The 21,423-nt window shown below is 38.1% G+C and overlaps 1 protein-coding gene across 1 annotated transcript in view; it reads left to right on the top strand.

Annotated features, from left to right (window-relative positions):
- SMARCA5 (SWI/SNF related, matrix associated, actin dependent regulator of chromatin, subfamily a, member 5) overlaps positions 1–17,508 on the top strand; it is a 38,150-nt gene extending 20,642 nt beyond the window's left edge. Inside the window, exons 11-24 of the mRNA XM_006755962.2 lie at positions 2,115–2,341; positions 4,283–4,404; positions 4,489–4,641; positions 5,989–6,121; positions 8,724–8,872; positions 9,062–9,181; positions 9,712–9,822; positions 10,362–10,475; positions 10,673–10,795; positions 11,897–12,029; positions 12,613–12,731; positions 13,112–13,324; positions 15,044–15,151; positions 16,274–17,508. Of these exons, the coding sequence (XP_006756025.1) occupies positions 2,115–2,341; positions 4,283–4,404; positions 4,489–4,641; positions 5,989–6,121; positions 8,724–8,872; positions 9,062–9,181; positions 9,712–9,822; positions 10,362–10,475; positions 10,673–10,795; positions 11,897–12,029; positions 12,613–12,731; positions 13,112–13,324; positions 15,044–15,151; positions 16,274–16,339 (1,891 nt within the window). The 3' untranslated portion in view covers positions 16,340–17,508. The remainder of the gene's footprint in view (positions 1–2,114; positions 2,342–4,282; positions 4,405–4,488; positions 4,642–5,988; positions 6,122–8,723; positions 8,873–9,061; positions 9,182–9,711; positions 9,823–10,361; positions 10,476–10,672; positions 10,796–11,896; positions 12,030–12,612; positions 12,732–13,111; positions 13,325–15,043; positions 15,152–16,273) is intronic.
- The last annotated feature ends 3,915 nt before the right edge of the window (positions 17,509–21,423 follow it).

Raw genomic sequence — 21,423 nt, 5'->3', positions numbered from 1 at the left:
TCTTCTCCCCCCCCCCCCCCCAAGTTTTGTTTTGGTTTTTTTTTAATATGTTTTATTGATTTTTTTACAGAGAAGAAGGGAGAAGGAGAGAGATAGTTAGAAACATCGATAGAGAAACGATTCAGCTGCCTCCTGCACACTCCCCTACTGGGGATGTGCCTGAAACCAAGGTACATGCCCTTGACCAGAATCGAACCTGGGACCCCTCAGTCCACAGGCCAACGCTCTAGCCACTGAGCCAAACCAGTCAGGGCTCCCCCCCCCCCCCCCCAAGTTTTATAGATGTATGAAATCCAAAAGGCTAGAAACCTTTAACTTAGTATTAATTTGTGTGTGTGATAGAAAGCTCAACTTGAACCAACAATGTGAGTTAGCTACACAAAAAAATACTGTAACCTAAACACATCCTATATAATAAAAGTCTAATATGCTAAGCGTCCGGTTGTTTGGTGACCAGTTGATTGTTCAACCAATCAAAGCGTAATATGCTAGTGATATGCTATGACGTGCACTGACCACTTGGGTGGCAGACAGTCTACTGGTCAACCAGTTGCTATGATGTGCAGACGCTCTGACTGGTAGGTTAGCTTGTTGCTTGGGTCGGCTGATGAGGACTGAGCGAGATGGGCTGGACATGCCCTAAAGCCCTCCCACAGTCCCTCCCCATCCCCAGTCGTGCACTGGTGGGGCCCTTGGCCTGGCCTGTGCCCTCTCGCAATCCAGGACCCTTCAGGGGATGTCAAAGAGCTGGTTTCGGCCCAATCCCACAGGCTACTCCCCTCAGGAGGGTGCCAGGCGCAGGGCTCGTGGCTGGCGAGCGCTGCTGCAGCGGCACAAGCCTCTCCTGATTGGGACTGATTGAGTGCGAGCCCGCGGCAGGTGCAGTGGGGCCGGGATGAGTGAGAGCAGCAGGTGGGAGCTTGCAGGCAGCATTGGGCTGTGGGTTTCGGCCCAATCCCTGCAGGCCACCCTGAGGGATCCCACCTGTGCACAAATTTGTGCACTAGGCCTCTAGTATTAATGTAAGTGTAGTGTTTAAGGGCAGGAAATAATTAGCCACCTTGTTCTTTACTGGTTAAACCACATCTCAGGTATATTCAATTCTGTACTTAATATTGATCAGTATTTACTAGGGGCTGGAATAGTTGGGAAACATAATGAAAGGCTGTAATTTAAAGAAATGGATGTGTTAATGGAAAAGAACCACCATAGAACTATGGTAGACCACCTTAAATATCCTCAAAACTTTTGAAAGGCTTTTATAAGGTAGCAAAGATACTAGGCTTATCTTGTGTGACTCTAAAGTACAGAACTAAAACATGAGTCAGTGCTAAGGGACAACAGATCTTTTTTAGCTAAACATACTGATGAACTATCTTAGAACTGTGATGGAAAGGACTGCCTTGAATAATATTTTGTGCCCCTAATTGGAGTTGTTAAGCATAGATTGCGTAGGTTATTCAACTTACTTTGTTGAGGTTTCAAGGTCCTGAAACTTTGGTATTTAGACAGATTGCTCTGTCCTGCAGGATAATGTCTAAATACTTAGTGTGTATTCAAGGCTTTTTACAATCTGGCCTGTGGCTGTAGCTTGTATGACCTCTCCCATGTACTTTTATTTATATTTAAATCATGTTGTATTCCTCTTATGCTCATCATCATGCCTTACTCTCATGATTCTTCCTCCCTCCTAAATTAGTGTTCGTACCCAAATGCTGTACTAGCTACAATGGATATGACATTCTTCTCTTAGAAAAGATTGAAAATTAAAACTATTTTTAAACTTAGGTTTTAAGTTACGCTTATTAATTATTTTTTAAATGTGGTATTATACTGTTTTAATTTATCCCAAGGAGATGAATTTATACTATTTTGGGCCTCAATGCCCAAGGCACAAGTGTGGACATAAGAACACTGAGGGCAATAGAGAAAAACAGGAAAAAAGAAAGAGATTATATATGGTAAATTCCTAACCACACTTTAGAAGTTGATGGGGTTTTTTTTACAGCTTTTTTTTTTTTTGGATTGAAGTAGGGAAGGTGATTGAGTGTGTAAAGTGACAGGAACTGATCAGGGAGTATATGAGCCCTCTCAATATATTTTTCTCCCAATAGGTATACTCGGATATTAATGAAGGATATAGACATTCTGAACTCTGCAGGGAAAATGGACAAAATGAGGTTATTGAACATCCTGATGCAGTTGAGGAAGTGCTGTAATCACCCATACCTCTTCGATGGAGCAGAGCCTGGTCCACCTTACACAACAGATATGCATTTGGTCACCAACAGTGGCAAGATGGTAGTGCTAGACAAGCTGCTTCCTAAACTAAAAGAACAAGGTATCTGTGTTAACCTGTATCATAATAAGAAGTAATGAGTCCTGCCCTGGCCAGTGTGGCTCAGTTGGTTGGGCATCATCCCATGCACTGAAAGGTTGCCAGTTCGATTCCAGGTCATGGCTTATACTTGGGTTGCCACTTCGATCCCCGGTAGGTGGCATGCAGGAGGCAGCCAATCAATGTTTCACTTTATATCGATGTTTCACTCTCATATTGATGTTTCTCTCTTTCCTCCCTTCCTTTCTCTAAAAATCAGGTGGTTTTTTTTTAAAAGAAGTAATGAAAATTTTTTTAAGGTTCGAATGTTAATAAGGAGCACTACATGAAAAGATGGGATTTCCTAAATTTGAAGTGTGGAATATTTAAAAACTTCTATTCATTATTTGAGCTCCACCTTCTCCCAAATTAGAGGCTTTGAGTCGTTTAGAAAGTACCAGGAGTTAGGGCAACCATACTTCCGGATTTGGGGGGAAAAGTTCTCATTTTATGTATGTTTTCCCAGAAATACCAACTTTTTGTTATAAAATGCTAAGAATGCTCTCCCCACCTATACACAGTTCCTAGATACTTGGGTAGACAGTGATGGTGTGTTTGTGGTATTGTTTTTCAATTACTTACTTAAATATTATGTATATGGGTCCAATTTTACTTACAACATCAAAATGAGTATGTGGTATGTGTACAGGTGTATTTAAATTACATGAATTTAGAGCTAACTTAGTATAGATCCAGCTTTAACAATTATAAACTCATGGCAAAACTTGTTTTTATCTATATTGTACCTGCTTGTCTCCTGTCAGATTTCAGATTTCTCCATTTGTTTCTCTATTATTTTTTTTTTTTGATTATTTACAGAGAGGAAGGGAGAGGGATAGAGAGTTAGAAACATCGATCAGCTGCCTCCTGCACACTCCCCACTGGGGATGTGCCCGCAACCAAGGTACAGGCCCTTGACTGGAATCGAACCTTGGACCCTTGAGTCCACAGGCCGAGACTCTATCCATTGAGCCAAACCGGTTAGGGCTCTTTTTTTTATTATTATTGTTTAAAGTATTACTAATAGTAGTACATATGTCTCCTTTTTTTTTCCCCAATTGACCTTCCCCCAACTGACCCCCCTGCACACGCCCTTACCCCCCTCCCAGTGCCTTGTGTCCATTGGTTATGCTTATGTGCATGCATACAAGTCCTTCTCTCTATTTTTTTTAAATATATGTTTTTATTGGTTTTAGAGAGAGAGAGGAAGGTGGGGGGGGGCCATCAGCTGCCTCCTGCATGTACAACTTGGGCATGTGCCCTGACTGGGAATCAAATCAGCCACCTCTTGGTGGGTGTCATGATGCTCAAACAACTGAGCCACACTGGCTGGGCTTTCTCTGTGTATTTTGGTAAGAATGACAGTTATACCAATAGATGACTATATGATAATGACTATCAAAAACAATCAATCAATGTTTCACTCTCACATCAATGTTTCCTCCCTTCCTCTCTCAAAATCAGTTTAAAAAATAAAAAATGATGAAAACTTTTTAAAAGTTCGAATACTAAAATGAGCACTACAGAAAAGACTATTCTGGCATTTCCTAAAGTTGAAGTGTAGGATATTTAAAAGCCAATTCACTAAAAACTTTTGTCCCACCCTATATGTGTGACGAAAACGTAATGATTCAGCCTTTGGGATGGCAAGACCTTCCAGGGTAGACACATGTACCCTTTCCTATTTACCTTAGTGTGCTGTACAAATGTTGCCCTTTTTTATATATGTCATAATGGGGAAAATGTGAGGAGTGACTGACTCGGTTAATAAATAATGTAATTTTTCTTGTAACTAAGTAGGTAACTTAGATTTAAGGAGTAATTGGTTGGCTTTAAATTTTTAAAGAGGTTTTTTTTTGTTTTTGTTTTTGTTTTTTTACGATAATGTGCTATTATATTCAATAGGTTCACGTGTACTAATCTTCAGTCAGATGACAAGGGTTTTGGACATTTTGGAAGATTATTGCATGTGGAGAAATTATGAGTACTGCAGATTGGATGGGCAGACACCCCATGATGAGAGACAAGTGAGTAAAATCCAGAAAGGGGAGATAAAAAATAAATATCAGATAAAACAATTGTCTGACATTTCTTTTATTTTATGTGTATAGGACTCCATCAATGCATATAATGAACCAAACAGCACAAAGTTTGTTTTCATGTTAAGCACACGTGCTGGTGGTCTTGGCATCAATCTTGCTACTGCTGATGTAGTAATTTTGTATGATTCAGATTGGAATCCCCAAGTGGATCTCCAGGCCATGGTAAGAGATAAATAAATTTATTATTTTGTACTTACAGATTTTTTAGTTAAAGCAATATAATAATCTACAAATGCCAGTGATTTAACCGATTAGAATGTTATTTTCCTCTGACCTGATAGTTTAGTGATACTTTACAGTTGCTCTTCCATCTATATCAATATACACATGCTCTTTGACTTACAATGGAGTTATGTTCTTGGAACATAATCTCATCATTAAGTTTAAAATACTGTAACTTGAAAAGGCATTTAACCTGCCAAACGTTATAGTTTAGCCTACCTGGTTTCTACTGGTGTGACACCATCGTAAAGTCGGAAAATCATCAAACCAGTGTAAGTCTGGGACCATTTGTATTTCCATCTTACAGCTTTGCCATATCTTAGGACCTTGGAGTCTTGCTTTGTGCTCTGCATTCTGGTGGCAGAAGGGGGAAGAGAGAGAGAGCTGAGGAAAATTTTTTATGGGTCAGACCTGAAAGTGCCCTAATGTTCCTTAGCCAGAACTAGTCAAATAGCATACTTGACTGCAAGGGAATCGCTAAATGATCATGTAGTTGTGTTCTAGAAGGACAGGAAATAGGTTTTGTGAACTACAAACTTCCTGCCACATTAGATGCTTAAAATTTAGGCCCATGTGTGGGAATACCTTGGCCAGATCAGGAAGATGATTCTTTTTTGAGAAAGTTTATGATCTGTAGATTAAATAGAAAACTTAACAAATTCTTAAGACTGATATTGCTAGAGACTTGACCCATGATATTGGTGAACATAGACCCAACTGTTACATCTCTGGTGTTAGTCACTTCCATCCTATATTCTTCGTAAGGGTGACTGGGAAGATGAAGCAATAAGATGGGGGTGTTTGATAGGAATGTGGTTTCTTGAACTTACCAGACTGGGATTTTTATTTTGTTTGTAGAGTTCAAAGCAGTGAAAATTTATATTTGACTTAGGTAGAAACACATTTTGAAAAAGATTTTTAATAAACTATCAAACTTAAAAACTATAGTTACTTATTGCCTTGAGACATTATGTGTATTTTATCTCAGTATAATTTAGTAAAACTAATCTGATAGCTCTCACAGATTCAGCAGCTATGATGTGTTCCATACCTCCTAAAAGTTTTCCTTGTGAGATAACCAGTTAATTTGATTGAAACTAAGAAACTGAGAATTTAAGAAATGTACTAGTAACATACTGTGAATCTATCTTTAGTATAGTTTTTTGTTAATAATTTTTAAAAGTTTTTGCTTGAATATTTAAATTCCGTTTCTTAATATACACACATTTTTCAAATGTTATTTATGTGAATTTTTGCCTTATTCAAAATATATGGTAATTTGCCTAGGACCGAGCACATAGAATTGGACAAACCAAGACTGTCAGAGTGTTCCGCTTTATAACTGATAACACTGTAGAAGAAAGAATAGTGGAACGTGCTGAGATGAAACTCAGACTGGATTCAATAGTCATTCAACAAGGTGAGCCTTAGACCTTAAAATGTACCCAAGTTGTACTGATGGATGTTTTCCCCCTGGATGTTGAAGGAGATTCTTGTTATTAAACATCTATTGACTCGAGCTAGCAGCCAGAGATAGTAAGCTTTAGTTTTGCTAAAGGGATATATTCGGGCTCAGAAAGGTTTACATTTGAATATTGACTGCCAGTTAGCAATTCTTTTATACCATCTGAGCCTGTTTTTTCGTCTAGTAAATCAGGATAAAGGTAACTACTATTTAGGATTTTTCAGGATTAAAGGGAATAATGTACATAAAATACTTAGCATTCAGTGTGGTGCATATTTAACAGAGCTATGGTGATTATGATTTACTAAGCACTCCATTGATGACTCTGAGGGATACTGAAGAAATAAAAATGAAACTCAAACTGATTATTAATACTCTGTCTGGTCTGCAACTATTTATTGAGCTCCCAGCAGATGCCAGGCACTGTTCTTAGTGCTGACAATATACTGGTGAATGAAACTGATCAATGTTCTTACTTTCAAGGAGATTATAATTTAGTGAGAGGGAGAAATGGAATAAACATTTATGGAAATAGGACTAGAGGAAAGTGGAATTTTATTTTGAATTAATTGAAGGAAATTTCAAGTTCTTACTGTAGATCAGCTTTTAAGGAAGAGATTTATGTTTTCATGAAGCTATTGTTGATGATGAGTCATGGAGAAAAGCCTGGCCAGCATGACTCAGTGGTTGAGCGTTGATCTACGAACCAAAATGGAAAAAAAAATTCTCCATAACTTTAAACTGACATTAGCTATTATCCTTCTCATAATGCATCATGAGCATATTTTTTCTGTCTGAAAAACTGAGAAGTACACTGTTACCATGTTCACTGATAATGTATGTATCTTGGTTTTGTCAACCAGTCTCTAATTTCCATGTAAATGTCACATTTCTTTGCTATCTGTCTCATAATGCCAGCCATAGTGTTGGTCACACGTCTGAATACCTGAAGACAGTAAATGATTGATTATTTCTAGTTGTTTTTGTTAATAATAGTTGGGACATGAATGATTTCCTTTGTCCAGTGTATCTATGCTGTATAGCAAGCACATCAAACTCTCCCGTGGGCCACATACCTTGTTTGTTTGGCCCGTGTTAGCCTTTGAGTTTGACATGCTTGCTGTATAGACTACCTGCCCATTAGTCACTTGGTAGCTGTCTTGGTTATCAGAGAGAGACCACATTCACACAACTTCTATTATAAATATATTCTAATTGTTCTTTATTAATAGCTATCGTTGCCCTGGCCGGTTTGGCTCAGTGGATAGAGCATCGGCCTGCTGACTCAAGGGTCCCGGGTTCGATTCCGGTCAAGGGCATGTACTTGGTTGCGGGCAACCAGTAGGGGGTGTGCAGGAGGCAGCTGATCGATGTTTCTCTCTCATCAATGTTCCTAACTCTCTATCCCTTTCCCTTCCTCTCTGTAAAAAAATCAATAAAATATATATTTAAAAAAAATAGCTATTGTTAATTTCTTACTGTGCCTTATTTATAAATTAAACTTTATCATAGGTTTGACTGTATAAGAAAAAATACAGTATGTGGAGGGTTCGGTACTATCTGTGATTTCAGGCATCCACTGGGGGACTTGGATCTTTAGCTACTTATTACAACTTGTATATTAGTTTGTATAAGTATATGTGAGTTGCCCTTGAGGTTGAAAACAATTCTATGTAGTATTTGTTTTGCTTTGATATGCTGTATTTTTGAAAACACAAATTATATAGTTGGCAAAATTCTTGCCAGTTGGAGATCTTCTTTTTTTCCAAATATATTTTATTGATTTTTAACAGAGAGAAAGGGAGAGAGATAGAGAGTTAGAAACATCGATGAGAGAGAAACATCGATCAGCTGCCTCCTGCACACCCCCCACTGGGGATGTGCCCGCAACCCAGGTACATGCCCTTAACTGGAATCGAACCTGGGACCTTTCAGTCCGCAGGCTGACGCTCTATCCACTGAGCCAAACCGGTTTCGGCCAGTTGGAGATCTTAATAATTACTTTTCTGATGTTTATTTTTCTCTGTGATCAAGATAAACTTTCAACAGTTTCAGTTCTTAAGATTAGGGAGTTTTCAGAAATTGATGTTGTATATTTTGGTCCTTACATAAAATTTGGAGATTTGAAGGTTTTTTTTGTACTCCACCATTCTGAATAGGAAAAATTGATTTGGGAGTTTTAGTATTAACATCTTTCTGCTTTCAGAAACTTCTTGTGTTTATAATGTTCTCATCTCTTGATATTTTTTTATTAATATTGCTAATAATTTCAATTTTACATATCTCAAATTACTATTATTCACCCAATACAAGAATATATTTTATTGAATATAAAACAGGTTTCATCACATAATACATAAATAGGTTTAGAAACATTTCAAAGCTTACCAAGTGAAAATTTGGCTTTAAATTTTATATAAAAATGAGAAGTATATGTGACATATGAAATGACTGATATTTGAAGCAAAATGACACACTATTAGATCTGACATTTAAAATTTCAGGTTTCCAGTAAAATAAAGTTCAGTTAACATTATACAACATAATCTTTTTTCAGGAAGACTTGTGGATCAGAATCTGAACAAAATTGGGAAAGATGAAATGCTTCAAATGATTAGACATGGGGCAACACATGTATTTGCTTCAAAGGAAAGTGAGATTACTGATGAGGATATTGATGGTATTTTGGAAAGAGGTGCAAAGAAGGTGAGATATAGATTAAATGATAATCTTTTCAATATGTGAAATATTTTAAACCCAAACTGAGGAAAGAATTGTTATGTGAATTACAGTGTTATTTCCATAAAAGCTTTTGTGTACTGTGAAGCCTAACCCACTTGACCATAGTTCTGCTTTTTAAATTCTTAAACTAAAAGGTGTTTCTTTTGTTCTTAGACTGCAGAGATGAATGAGAAACTCTCCAAGATGGGTGAGAGCTCCCTTAGGAACTTCACAATGGACACAGAGTCGAGTGTTTATAACTTCGAAGGGGAGGACTATAGAGAAAAACAAAAGGTATTTACACAGGGGCTTAGCTGACTTGAAGGCTTCTTTTACTTGAAACTTGGAATTTTCAATGTGTGTTGTAAATTTGTTAACATTTAGACATGACATCCTCTGAATATTGTCTAGGTTAAATATGTATCTACATTTTTCTCCTAATTTGAGTTGTAGTATACATTTTGTAGCTTCTCCCCTCCCCCCCCGAAGAGAATTATTAATTTTGTCAAAAAATACTTACTGAATAGCCTGTGCTCTTCACTAGACATTATACTACGTGTTGATAACAGTGTTGAACGAAGTATCGCAGTCCCTGTTCTTGTAGAGCTTGTAGTCCAGGATTTTATGAGTGTCTTTCCATTTGCAAGCAGTAATCTAAATCAGCGGTCACCAATCAGTGGTCTACAGACCACTGGTGGTCCATGAGGTCCGAAAGGTTGGCAACTGCTGGCCTAAATGATGTACACAATGTAACTAGTATTTCTGTAAGATATACAACTAGATATAATAAAAGTCTGTGATTTGAATTGTTTCTCATCTGCTAGATTGCATTCACAGAGTGGATTGAACCACCTAAACGAGAAAGAAAAGCCAACTATGCCGTTGATGCCTATTTCAGGGAAGCTCTTCGTGTGAGTGAACCTAAAGCACCCAAGGTGAGTTGACAGAGCAAAAAAACTTTGATATTGGAAATGTGAATCATTTTTTTCTCCTCTTCTTTTTTTAAGTATGTTTTTATTGCTTTCAGAGAGAAAGAGAGAGGGAGAGATAGAAGCATCAATGATGGGAGAGAGTTATGGATCAGCTGCCTCCTGCATGCTCCCTACTGGGAACTGAGCCTGCAACCCAGGCATGTGCCCTGACTGGGAATGGAACCCTGACCTCTTGGTTCATAGGTCAAGGCTCAACCACTGAGCCACACTGGCTGGGCTCTTTTATTCTTACCAAATTTCCCAGGGAATTTACATTTTGTGTGATTTCTTAGTGTGCCTCAGTCAGTTTTTAATTGCTAAAAGTTTTCTTAAAATTGATTTTGGATCTGCATTTAAATGATTGTTATTTCAGTTGTATTGAAATATGAATTTTCTTGCTTAAAAAATTGGTTGCCATGGTTTATGGACTAAAGATGATTAGAGATAGATTTAAAGCAAAATAGTTTATTCTTTACGGACAATATAATTTTCTTTTTCTCTAGGCTCCTCGACCTCCAAAACAACCCAATGTTCAGGATTTCCAGTTCTTTCCTCCACGTTTATTTGAATTATTGGAAAAAGAGATTCTGTATTACAGAAAAACGATTGGGTACAAGGTAATAACAAATAACACTTTGTTCATAACTAATCTGGTTTGTTTTTAACTTAATAAAATAAATAGAAGCTCTTGGTACGTTTTCTTGCATGGTTGGATTAAAATTTGTGAAATGTCATTTAGTTTAAGGGTTAATTAGTCCGTCACATTTTTTGTAAATTTTACTCATTGGTGACATAGGAAAATATACTTTTTTAGGTACCTCGAAATCCTGACCTACCAAATGCAGCACAGGCACAAAAAGAAGAACAGCTTAAAATTGATGAAGCTGAACCCCTTAATGATGAAGAGTTAGAAGAAAAAGAGAAGCTTCTAACACAGGTATAGTCTTCAATCAATACAAAATTTAGTAACTGTTGTTCTGTAAGGTACTGTGTTGGGGTATACAAAGGAGTACAAGTTTTGGGGATTAAAAATGGTGGCGGAGTAAGTAGACGCTGCATGGACATGCTCCTAGGACCAAACTATAATTGCAACTAAAATACAGAAAAACTTCCTGAACAAAAGAGTACAAGTTTTTGTTTCAAAGTGGAGCAATTGAAGATGATAAAACATGGGCATGTGGGTTAAGGCTATATTTTGATTGTCACTAGTTAAGGTAGTTGAGAAGATGATAGATTTGCACCAGCCTTGGTTAAGTGGGTGTCCTTTTCATTACCTTTCTTCTAGTGTTCTCATCTTTCCTTGTGAATCTTCCACATTGCTACTAAGTTATACATCTTTGCTTGGTGCTTTTTGCTTATCATCCTTTAGAGTTCAATAAAAGTCTTTCAGAATCTGGCCTTAATTTAACATTAAAGCTTCGTTTTCCCTTTTCTTATGTCTCTGCTCTTTAAGCTATGTTCATTCTTCCTGGCGAACTCCTTATCTGTCAGAGCTCAATGAAAATGTCACCTTTACATGCAGCATTTCTTACTCTCTTCCAGTTAGATTGGGTATTTGTGCACTATATGTGTACATGAGAAGTTACCACTGAAAAATATTTAATTTAAAAAAGATAAACTAGAACCCTGGCCAGGGGGTGTGGTGGTGGCAGCGGGGGGGTGGGAGTGGGGGTGGGGGCTGAATGTCTAGAGCATCCACTCTTGGCACCAAGGGGTCACAGGGTAGATTCCCGGTCAAGGGCACATACCTGGGTTGCAGGTTAGATCCCAAGCCTGGTCAGTGTATGCATGCAGGAGGCAGCCAATCGATGTGTCTCTCCCACATTGATGTTCCTAACTCTCCCCTCCTCCCTCCCTTCCACCCTCTCTAAAAAGCAATGGGAAAAATATCCTCGGGTGAGGATTAACAACAACAAAAAGATGAAGAACAAGCAAAAATTAGTATTTTCTGTAATACTTAGAAGCATTGATAAAATGTAACAGCATCTTTTCTAAGTTCATTGTGCTGTGATTAAATATTGTTTCTGTTGCTTTGAAGGGATTTACCAATTGGAATAAGAGAGATTTTAACCAGTTTATCAAAGCTAATGAGAAGTGGGGTCGTGATGATATTGAAAATATAGCAAGAGAAGTAGAAGGGAAGACTCCAGAAGAAGTTATTGAATATTCAGGTAACTCTTACTTTAATCGGTATAAGAATGTTCTCAGGCTTTTGGAGAGCTGCTGGAAAGTTCAGATTTTCTTACTCTGAATTACTGTGTTTTGATAAGCTAAATTTTGCCTCAACTTCTTAAAACTGAGTTAGAAAATGTTCCCTTCTTTAAAATGACACAGTTGTTTATTTTGTTACCCTAGCTAAATAGCTATAGCCAAGAAAGTAAGAATAGGTTGCTGAAAAATATGCTGTCATTAATACTTTATCTCTCTCCATAACTTCTCAAGTGTTAAACACCTGTTTCCTAAAGTCAGTTGGATTGTCAAGTGTATATGTGTAGTTGGGCTGTGATGAGTCTGCTTAGAATTTCAGAGTAGCAGAAATTGAAGAATTGGGAGATATTTAAATCATCCTGTTTATCTCTTTATTTTTTTTTACAGTTAAGGAAACTGAGAAATTATAAATACCTATTTACTTTCCAGTATTATATTTGGGAGAACTGGAAACATTTCTTAGCAAATAAAATAAGAGCATTAATATTAACAAGTTATATTTCTCTCCCTCCCACCCATCTTATCTGTCCAACTTTTATTTTACAGCTGTGTTTTGGGAAAGATGCAATGAGCTCCAGGACATAGAAAAAATTATGGCTCAGATTGAAAGGGGAGAGGCAAGAATTCAAAGAAGAATTAGTATCAAAAAAGCACTTGATACAAAGGTTATTGGCACATTAATAAATGTGGTAGTTAGCAAAAATTAAAATAACCTTTAAAATTAAAATAACCTTTAACAAAGAAAAGAATGATGATTTAAAATTAGAGTTTTCTTCAGAGAAAAACATTCAAATGTTACCGGTATTCTCTCAACTGATTTTACCTCAGATTTCAGTTACTGTATCTGGGTCTGAGGCAGTCAGCTCTTTCTCTTTAGAACACTAAAGACAAATTGTTTTAGGACAAAGAGGATATAATGCAATTGAGGTGTTATGGGTAGAAAATTGATTTGAAATATAGTATAGCTAATTTTACTAAAGCTGAGTTTGAAATACAGATTATATAGGATTTAGATTTTATATAATGTAAAATCTGACTTTGCTAGATTGGACGGTACAAAGCACCTTTTCATCAGCTGAGAATATCATATGGTACTAACAAAGGAAAAAACTATACTGAAGAAGAGGATCGTTTTCTGATCTGCATGCTTCATAAGCTTGGATTCGACAAAGAAAATGTTTATGATGAACTGCGACAGTGTATTCGCAACTCTCCTCAGTTCAGATTTGACTGGTTTCTTAAATCCAGAACTGCAATGGTGAGTGCTTGGGTCTTGTGTAATGCGCAAGCGGTTACTATTCTCTAACTAAGGTAACTTCTTTTCTTAGAGAAAATTGTGCTTCCACTGCTTCTTTGAGGTAAACTTTTAAAATATTGTTGGTGTCAGGTTAAATCATTAAAATCCCAGTACCATCTATAACTTGAGTTTATTGGTTCTATCCTTTACTATTATAGATACTAACATGCCCAAAAGTTTTAAGTTTGGGAAATATTGGGATAAACAAAGTTTAAACATCTTTATATTTATAGTACGATTTCCTTAGGTATATTTAAAATGTACTGTCACTCTTCAAGATGTGGGATAGTGGGCATACTTTTCATGTTTGACGACTGAAGAATTTTCTCCCCCAGTAAACATCCAGAGGGGTTGCTGTTTTGTGAAACCCTAATTTGGGAAATGCTGAGGTACAAATGCATTATAAATGTAGTTAGAGGTTATAGATTCAGTTGCTAACGGCTCTACCATATGCCCTTTCAAGTAGGAACTATTTATATAGTTCATAAGGAAGCATGGTTTTGTGTTGATTAAAACAAGACACATAGGGTCACATCGATTTACCATTACAATGCCATGGTGTAAAACTGTGTATTAATTTTCTATCATGTTTTCTGTTGAGTCACACATAAAAGTTAATAATATGTATGGCCCCTTATGAGAAACAGTTGAGGTGTAATCCTTTCCTAAGAGCCAGGAGAATTCATACTGCAGCACATCTGCAACACATCCTGGCATATGTGCCTCACAGTGCCCCTGTTAAGGGAAATGCAGTGTTCTGCCTCCTAGCTCTATGCTATTGCAAATATTTCTAAACCTTGTATGGTATATTCTATAAAACAGTATTTTAAAATGATTTTGCTGTGATTGTGTAATAGTATCACTATAAGAAAATAATTTTTGCTCAGGAAGGAAGGGAGCTGTTCGCCAGCAACAAGTAGACTCCTGTTTTTTTGGGGGGGAGGAGGGTTAATCTACTTCTACACTATACTCTAAAATCTTCTCTGGAGGCTATATAGGTTACTAGAGAGAGATGAGGTAGAGCTCATCATAAACTTCATTGCCTATAATTTCAAAATTGGGAAGGATGGCATATGGTACTGATAATGCTTTTAAGGCAAAGATTATATGCACCTGTTACTAAAGTTAGTTATAGTTGATTTTTAAAAATACATTTTTATTTCAGAGAGGAAGGGAGAAGGAGATAGATAGGAACATCAGTAATGAGAGACTCATTGATTGCCTGCCTCCTGCACATCCCCCACTGGGGACTGAGCCTGCAACCGGGCATGTGCCCTTGACCGAAATTGAACCCAGGACCCTTCAGTCCACAGACTGACACTATCCACTGAGCAAAACTGGCTAGGGCTCTAGTTGATTTTTTGACCCTCAAATATGCACACTATTACCTAAGTTTGGATATAAATGACAGTTCTCAGGCATAGACTCTTAGTAGCAGTGTTGCGTATATTATGAGATAATCATTTTCACTGTTAATTCTGAAGTGAATGAAGGGTTTATAAAGAATCACAGTAGTTTGGCTTTAAATAATAAAAATATTTACAAATACATTTTTATCCTTATATTTATTGCAGGAGTATAAGTGACTTTATATTATTCTATTTAAACATTCTTTAACTATAATCATGAAACGTATAATGAAAAATACAAATACTGTGTAAATTTGTGTTTGTAACTCAGGAGCTCCAAAGGAGGTGTAACACCTTAATAACCTTGATTGAAAGAGAAAACATGGAACTAGAAGAAAAGGAGAAGGCAGAGAAAAAGAAAAGAGGACCAAAGCCTTCAGTAAGTAGTCACAAATATGTAAATACTAGAGGCCCAGTGCACGAAATTTATGCACGGGTAGGGTCCCTAGGCCTGGCTGATGATCAGGACCAATTGGGGCCTTCTGGATGCTGGCTGCCAACTGGGGCCTCCCTTCCCTGGCTGCTGGTTGCGGGCTGGGCCTCCATTCCATGCCGGCCCCTGGTGGTCAGCGCACGTCATAGTGAAGGATAGCACTCCAGGCTGGACTCCCGCAAGGGCACTTTGCATATTAACCTTTTATATATATAGATTTGAGCACTTAATTTTTTTCTTTTTAAGAATATGTGCACTACTTGGCTATCATTGATATTAGGTTCCTTTTGTTTTGGTGTTGGTAAATAATATAGCCTTGGGTCATTTAAAGTATAAATTAAACTTGATTGCATTGTAGGTGAAATCACATTATGATATGATAGTTCATAAATATGGGGGATTTGTGGAAATCTGCAAAGTATGAATGCCAGGAGTGTACACGTGACCTTGGGGAATACAAGTTATAATTTAGAGTGTTTAAAGAAATATTAGGATTAACTTAAGATGGCCAAAGCACTGATATTCTATATTTGCTGTAAAGAGAATTATAAGCGTTTTATTTTTCTGATATTAAAAGTTACTTAATAAATACTTGTTTCCATTAACTTAAAAAAAATAGTAAGAAAGCAATGGCTTTACAACTTCACTATGAACTTGATTTATTGTCCTAGTGATTGATATCTTAGCAATGTGAAAGTAAAACTTTTAAGTTAAAGAAGCCATCTTGTTATTTAATAGTTTATAAAATCATGAATAAATAAATGTTTCTGGATAATATCTGATATATACATAATCTCACAAAATACTTTTTATTACTGCTTTTTTTTGGTAAGAGGGCATTTTAGATATTTGGTGTATTGATTTAGCTGTTGCTTGTGAGTTATTTCATTATTAGCATTAAAAATTTTTTTATTTGTTAGTAATATGAGTAGATAAGATTCTAGGTAAGAGCATCTAATACCTATCACTATGTAGCAGTTATTAGTAAAGTGCTATGGTGTGTCTGTTAATACACTTAACATTAACATTAGTCTTGCGATGAAAAGTAATCCTTCTGTTTGTTTACAGACACAGAAACGTAAAATGGATGGAGCACCTGATGGTCGAGGAAGAAAAAAGAAGCTGAAACTATGAATACACATTTGTTTCATAATCACTAACTTTAAACCAGTAGTTCTTTAATTTACGGGTCTTCATAAGATGTACTGTACAATGCTCAATTGTTATGTCATTCAAAGACATCAGGTTCATCTGTTTATTGAGCTAGAAACATAGTATGTAGTTTCACTTTTTTAAATGCAACAGCTGTGCTGAAATTTTTTTATCATTAACACTTGAAATAATAAAATAGGCTTCATTTATTAATAAATGTTTCATTTGATTTATTTTTCTATTATAGTTCCATATGTGAAGATTGTGCCTATTTGTTTGTCAGCTATAGTTTCTACACTCACAGGGCTTAAAAAAAGCAAACAAAAAAAATTGCAAATGACATTTGTCCCTTCAGTTTTCACTTAGTTCTGTAATTGTTTAATTCACGTTGCCTTTGCAGAAATTTGGGTGTCATCTTTGTAGTGCTATTTAGTCTCATCTGGAAAGATTGTATAAATTCTCCTTGCTTATTATATGGGTAGAATGGGAGAAAAAGGCAAGAAAAATTATCATTATATTCTACGCATATTTCTGTTATGCTTTCTGTTTCTGTAGTTGGTTGTAAGGTGAATATGCCCCATTCTTTTGGGAAATGGCCTTTTAGTTGTATAGCCAAAGACATTTAGTATCTTCTGGTTCCTTAGATGTTACCATTTTATAAGAGGAATATTATTTTTTTTAATTGTTTGGTGAAATTTTGACTAATTACCTTCTAAAGCAGCCACAACTTAGAAAGGTAATGTCAAAACTAAGATGATAATTTTCCCAGCCAAAATAAGGTTGTGAATTTGTCATGCTGTTAAACTGAAATTGGTAACAAAATGTATCCCCTTCCAGTTTACCTTTTTTGAGTTTTAGAGAATTGAAAATTTTATTTTATTATATTTTAAAATAATTTCTACATGTGAGCAGCAAGACTGACTGTAATTCCAGTTTTTAATTTTCTATGGACGGACTTGACAAACTGGAGACCCTGCAGCAGGATTACCCAAATTGTAGTGTCAGGATTTTAGCTGTACCAGAAGCCTTTATGTGCTACACATAATTTGTATAAAGTTTTATATGTACAAATTGGGTACATAAACAGTTCTCCATTTTTCTAAGGGAATGCAATAAATGTAGCATCGTGAATAAATATAACTTTTATAATCCTTAAGTGGTCTTTTCCTTTCCATTTCTTTATCTTTTCTGAGTTGATTTTTATTCACTTATTTCCTTAGGACATTATCTTTTCCCTTTACTTAGACTTCTTCCTTTAAAATTTCTGTGTGTTGAACAAAACAATGTTTATGGCAAATGTAGAGTAATTTGAATGTATTTTGTGCTCTCCCCAAAGTGATTTCTATACTACTTTGGATTCTTAAGATAATAGTCATAGATCTAATGCAGGGGTCCTCAAACTACAGCCCACGGGCCACATGCAAATACAAATATTGTATTTGTTCCTGTTGTTTTTTTTTTTACTTCAAAATAAGATATGTGCAGTGTGCATAGGAATTTGTTCATAGTTTTATTTTAAACTATAGTCCGGCCCTCCAAAGGTCTGAGGGACAGTGAACTGGCCCCCTGTTTAAAAAGTTTGAGGACCCCTGATCTAATGTATGGAAAATTTGAGGAAAGCTTACTCTTTTTCATGGAAGGACCTACTAAGAGTGGTGACCTCGTTTGGGAAGAAATAGGAAAAATAAAAGCCTGAGGAAATGTTACAGGGGACACACAAAGAAGGGGTGTTTTCTAAAGGAAGAGAAGTGATCTAAAGCTGGGGTGGGGGTGGGGGAATAGACAGTAGAAATGCAAAATGAATCAAATATATAGTGCCAGCCCCTAAGAACATGTAGACTCAAATACAAAAGAAAGGGAAACACTTGAAAAAAGTGTGGAAGAAACAATACTCAAATATATAGTGTATCAGTTTAGCCAGTTTGTGGGACTGGTGTTTCACAAGTTAATTTGGCTGTTGCTACTGTATGTTTATGTAGAATAAAGTAAAGCCATGTTTTTTATATATACTGTTAAAGGAAGGAAGCATGGTCAGACCGTGATTTAAACAGGAACTATGTTGGAGAAGATAGACTAAAAGTTGAAAGTATATTTCCTTTTTTTTTTTTCAATTTCCATTGAGGAAGAAGAAGCTTTAAACGTAGAATGGTGCCTGAGGCCAACCTAGAAGCTGGTGCTTACATAGGTGAACAGGGTTACAGTCGTTTGTTATTCAGAATGTTACGTTTAATACCTGAGTAAGGCTATCTCTCTATATCATTAGGAAGATTATATTTTATTGAGATCCTGATAAAATGTAATCATTTTCAACGTTAATATTTTAAATATTAACATTAAAACCTTGAAGAAATGATAATGGAGATTTTTCTGTGGAGGCAGACAAGATCAGAGCAAAGAGGAAAGGCAGGGTACAGAAGGTTATCATGGAAAGTTGCAGGTGTCTAGCAACAGGCAAAACTGGGAAATCAAGGACCTCACCCCCAGGGTAACATTACCATACCTTCCCTAGTGTATCTTTTGTCATGCAGTTTTGAGCCCTTTACATTCCATAGTGCTGGTCATGTGATTTGAATTCTTCCCTGCTTTTTCCAACTATGGCATGTTTCTAGTCATATGTGTTAGGACACCCCACCCCCCACCCCCCCTTAGAGGGGGAACGAACAAGGGGGCTGCAGAATAGTCTAAGCATTAAGCCTCCAAGACATTGAGGTTCTGACACATCAAATACATCTAGGCCTCAGTTGTGTTGTCAGCTCCAGGCCCAGAAAAGCGGCAAAACCAGACAAGCAACAACAGGCTACCTCAGGACTAGCTGCATTGAATAATGACCCCCACCCCCAAGGACACACCTGGAAAATGGATGAATATTATATTAAGACTAGAGGCCCGATGCACAAAATTCATGCAGGGGGGGGGGGTGGTGTTCCCTCAGCCCAGCCTGCACTCTCTCGCAGTCCCAGAGCAGGCCTAAGCCGGCAGTTGGACATCCTTAATGCTGCCGCAGAGGCAGAAGAGGCTTCTGCCACTACCACTGCACTCACCAGCCATGAGCCCAGCTTCTGGCTTTAAAACTTTGAAACCCCTCAAAACAAAGGTCCCACCTTGCTCTCTCCCTGCCAGGAGCACACTGGAGCCTTTTCCCCCTCCTCCCCCCCTCCGCCTTTTTCCTCCCACAGGCACACATCTCAATTCTAAGGGACCACAGGAGGCTTTCAACCAGGACAGCAAAGGGCAGTGGCAGTTCATCCCGGGCAAACCACTTGAACCTGTCCCCAAGGCCCCCTTTTTTCTGACTTCTTAGCCAAAGCAGCCCAGCCGAGGCTCATTTCCCCAGCCCTTTCTTGTTTTACTGCCTCCAGCTTTCATAAATGTCCTCTAAAATTCTCCTGGCCGTGTGTCATCCTTCCTGCACCAAGCCAGAACTCACACTACCCAGGGCCTGAGGCAGGCCGTTCAGGACCAGGTCCCCTTCCAGCAACAATCTCAAGTTGAAAAAGGATGAGGAAGTTGAATCAAGTTCAAAATATTGCACTTGCTCCAGGCATTGAACACGTTCCTATTGCCATTTTTAATTTTTATTGATTTCAGAGAGGAGGGGAGAGGGACAGAGATAGAAACATCAATGATGAGAAGCATTGACTTGCTGCCTCCTGCACACCCCCCTGGGGATCAACTGCCTCCTGCATGCCCCCCACTGGGGATCAAGCCCGCAACCCTGGGCAGGTGCCCTTGACCGGAATCGAATATGGGACCCCAGTCTGCAGGCCGACGCTCTATCCACTGAGCCAAACCAGCTAGGGCCCTATTGCCATTTTAAAGAAAGGGGCAGGCAGATCTTTTTCTTTTTTTTTTTCAGGCAGATCTTTTAAATATAATAATGATGTAACCTATTTCAATGTATCTACCCAAAACAGTACATAGGCCCCACATGCAGATTTATGCAGGCAAGGTTGAGAATCTGCTCAAGGTTAGGCAGTCACCCCTCACCGGTGAACCTCAACAGCATAAATGTGGTAGGCAGTTAGACAGACGTGAGCAGAGCAAAGACTAATGGCCAGGTACAAAAGATCACCAGAGTGAAAAGCCCTACGTGCCTAGCAATGGACAGGTGTAGGATGGGACGTCATCCCCAGGGTGACCTTTCCTCCCCTAGCACATTGCTGGTCTTGCCATTTGGACTATCCTACCTTTCACATCACTGATCATAACCCCCGACCTTTCCTCCCTAGGGATAACATCTAGGTAGGCCTCAGTTGTATTTCAGCTCCAGGCCCAGAAAAGCTTCAAAACCAGACAACGCAATGGCCAACTGCATTGAATAATGACCCCCTGCCCTGGTGCTGGCCAATCAGCCAGTGGAGACCACAACCCTGAAAGGACACACCTGGAAAACTGTTGAACATTCTATTGAGATCTTCCCCAGTGTCCTCCCTTAAAAACTCCACCCTTAAAACCCTTAGGAAAGGGGACATGGCTCACTCTTCCTCCTCCCTCTCCTCACCCCCCCCAGGCTCATCACCTTTACCTTTCTCACTTCTAAACTATAAGGGCCCTCCTTTTGCTTCTGTAACTTGTTTCCTAAACCCATTTTTTTCCCCCATCACCTACTTCTTCCACCTCTGCGATTTTCTAAATAAATGTTGTCTTATAGTTTGAGTCTTGGCTTTGAATTCTTTCCTAGCCAGAGCTCAAGTAGTACCAAGGTTGCTGAACCCAGGTCCGGTCTGACCCCACCAGTCTAACACCTGGTGGTGTTCCCAACAGAAACATTCTAATGTCCTCACCATGGACACGCAGGTCTCTTACTCTTGCCTCAAACCACTTTCTTTCTGCTGTCTCGCATCACTGAGCACTGCATGTTTTACTTGAAAAACCTGTTACTCAAAGTCTGATGTAGCCAAAGCCGGTTTGGCTCAGTGGATGGAGCGTCGGCCTGCGGACTGAGGGGTCCCAGGTTCGATTCCGGTCAAGGGCATGTGCCTGGGTTGCGTGCACTTCCCCGGTGGGGGATGTGCAGGAGGCAGCTGATCGATGTTTCTAACTATCTCTATCTCGCTCCTTTCCTC

The sequence above is a fragment of the Myotis davidii genome, unplaced genomic scaffold (assembly GCF_000327345.1).
Source record: "Myotis davidii unplaced genomic scaffold, ASM32734v1 scaffold151, whole genome shotgun sequence".
Classification (NCBI taxonomy): domain Eukaryota; kingdom Metazoa; phylum Chordata; class Mammalia; order Chiroptera; family Vespertilionidae; genus Myotis; species Myotis davidii.
Note: the sequence above shows the minus strand (reverse complement) of the source record. Positions and strands in the feature narration are given on the sequence as shown.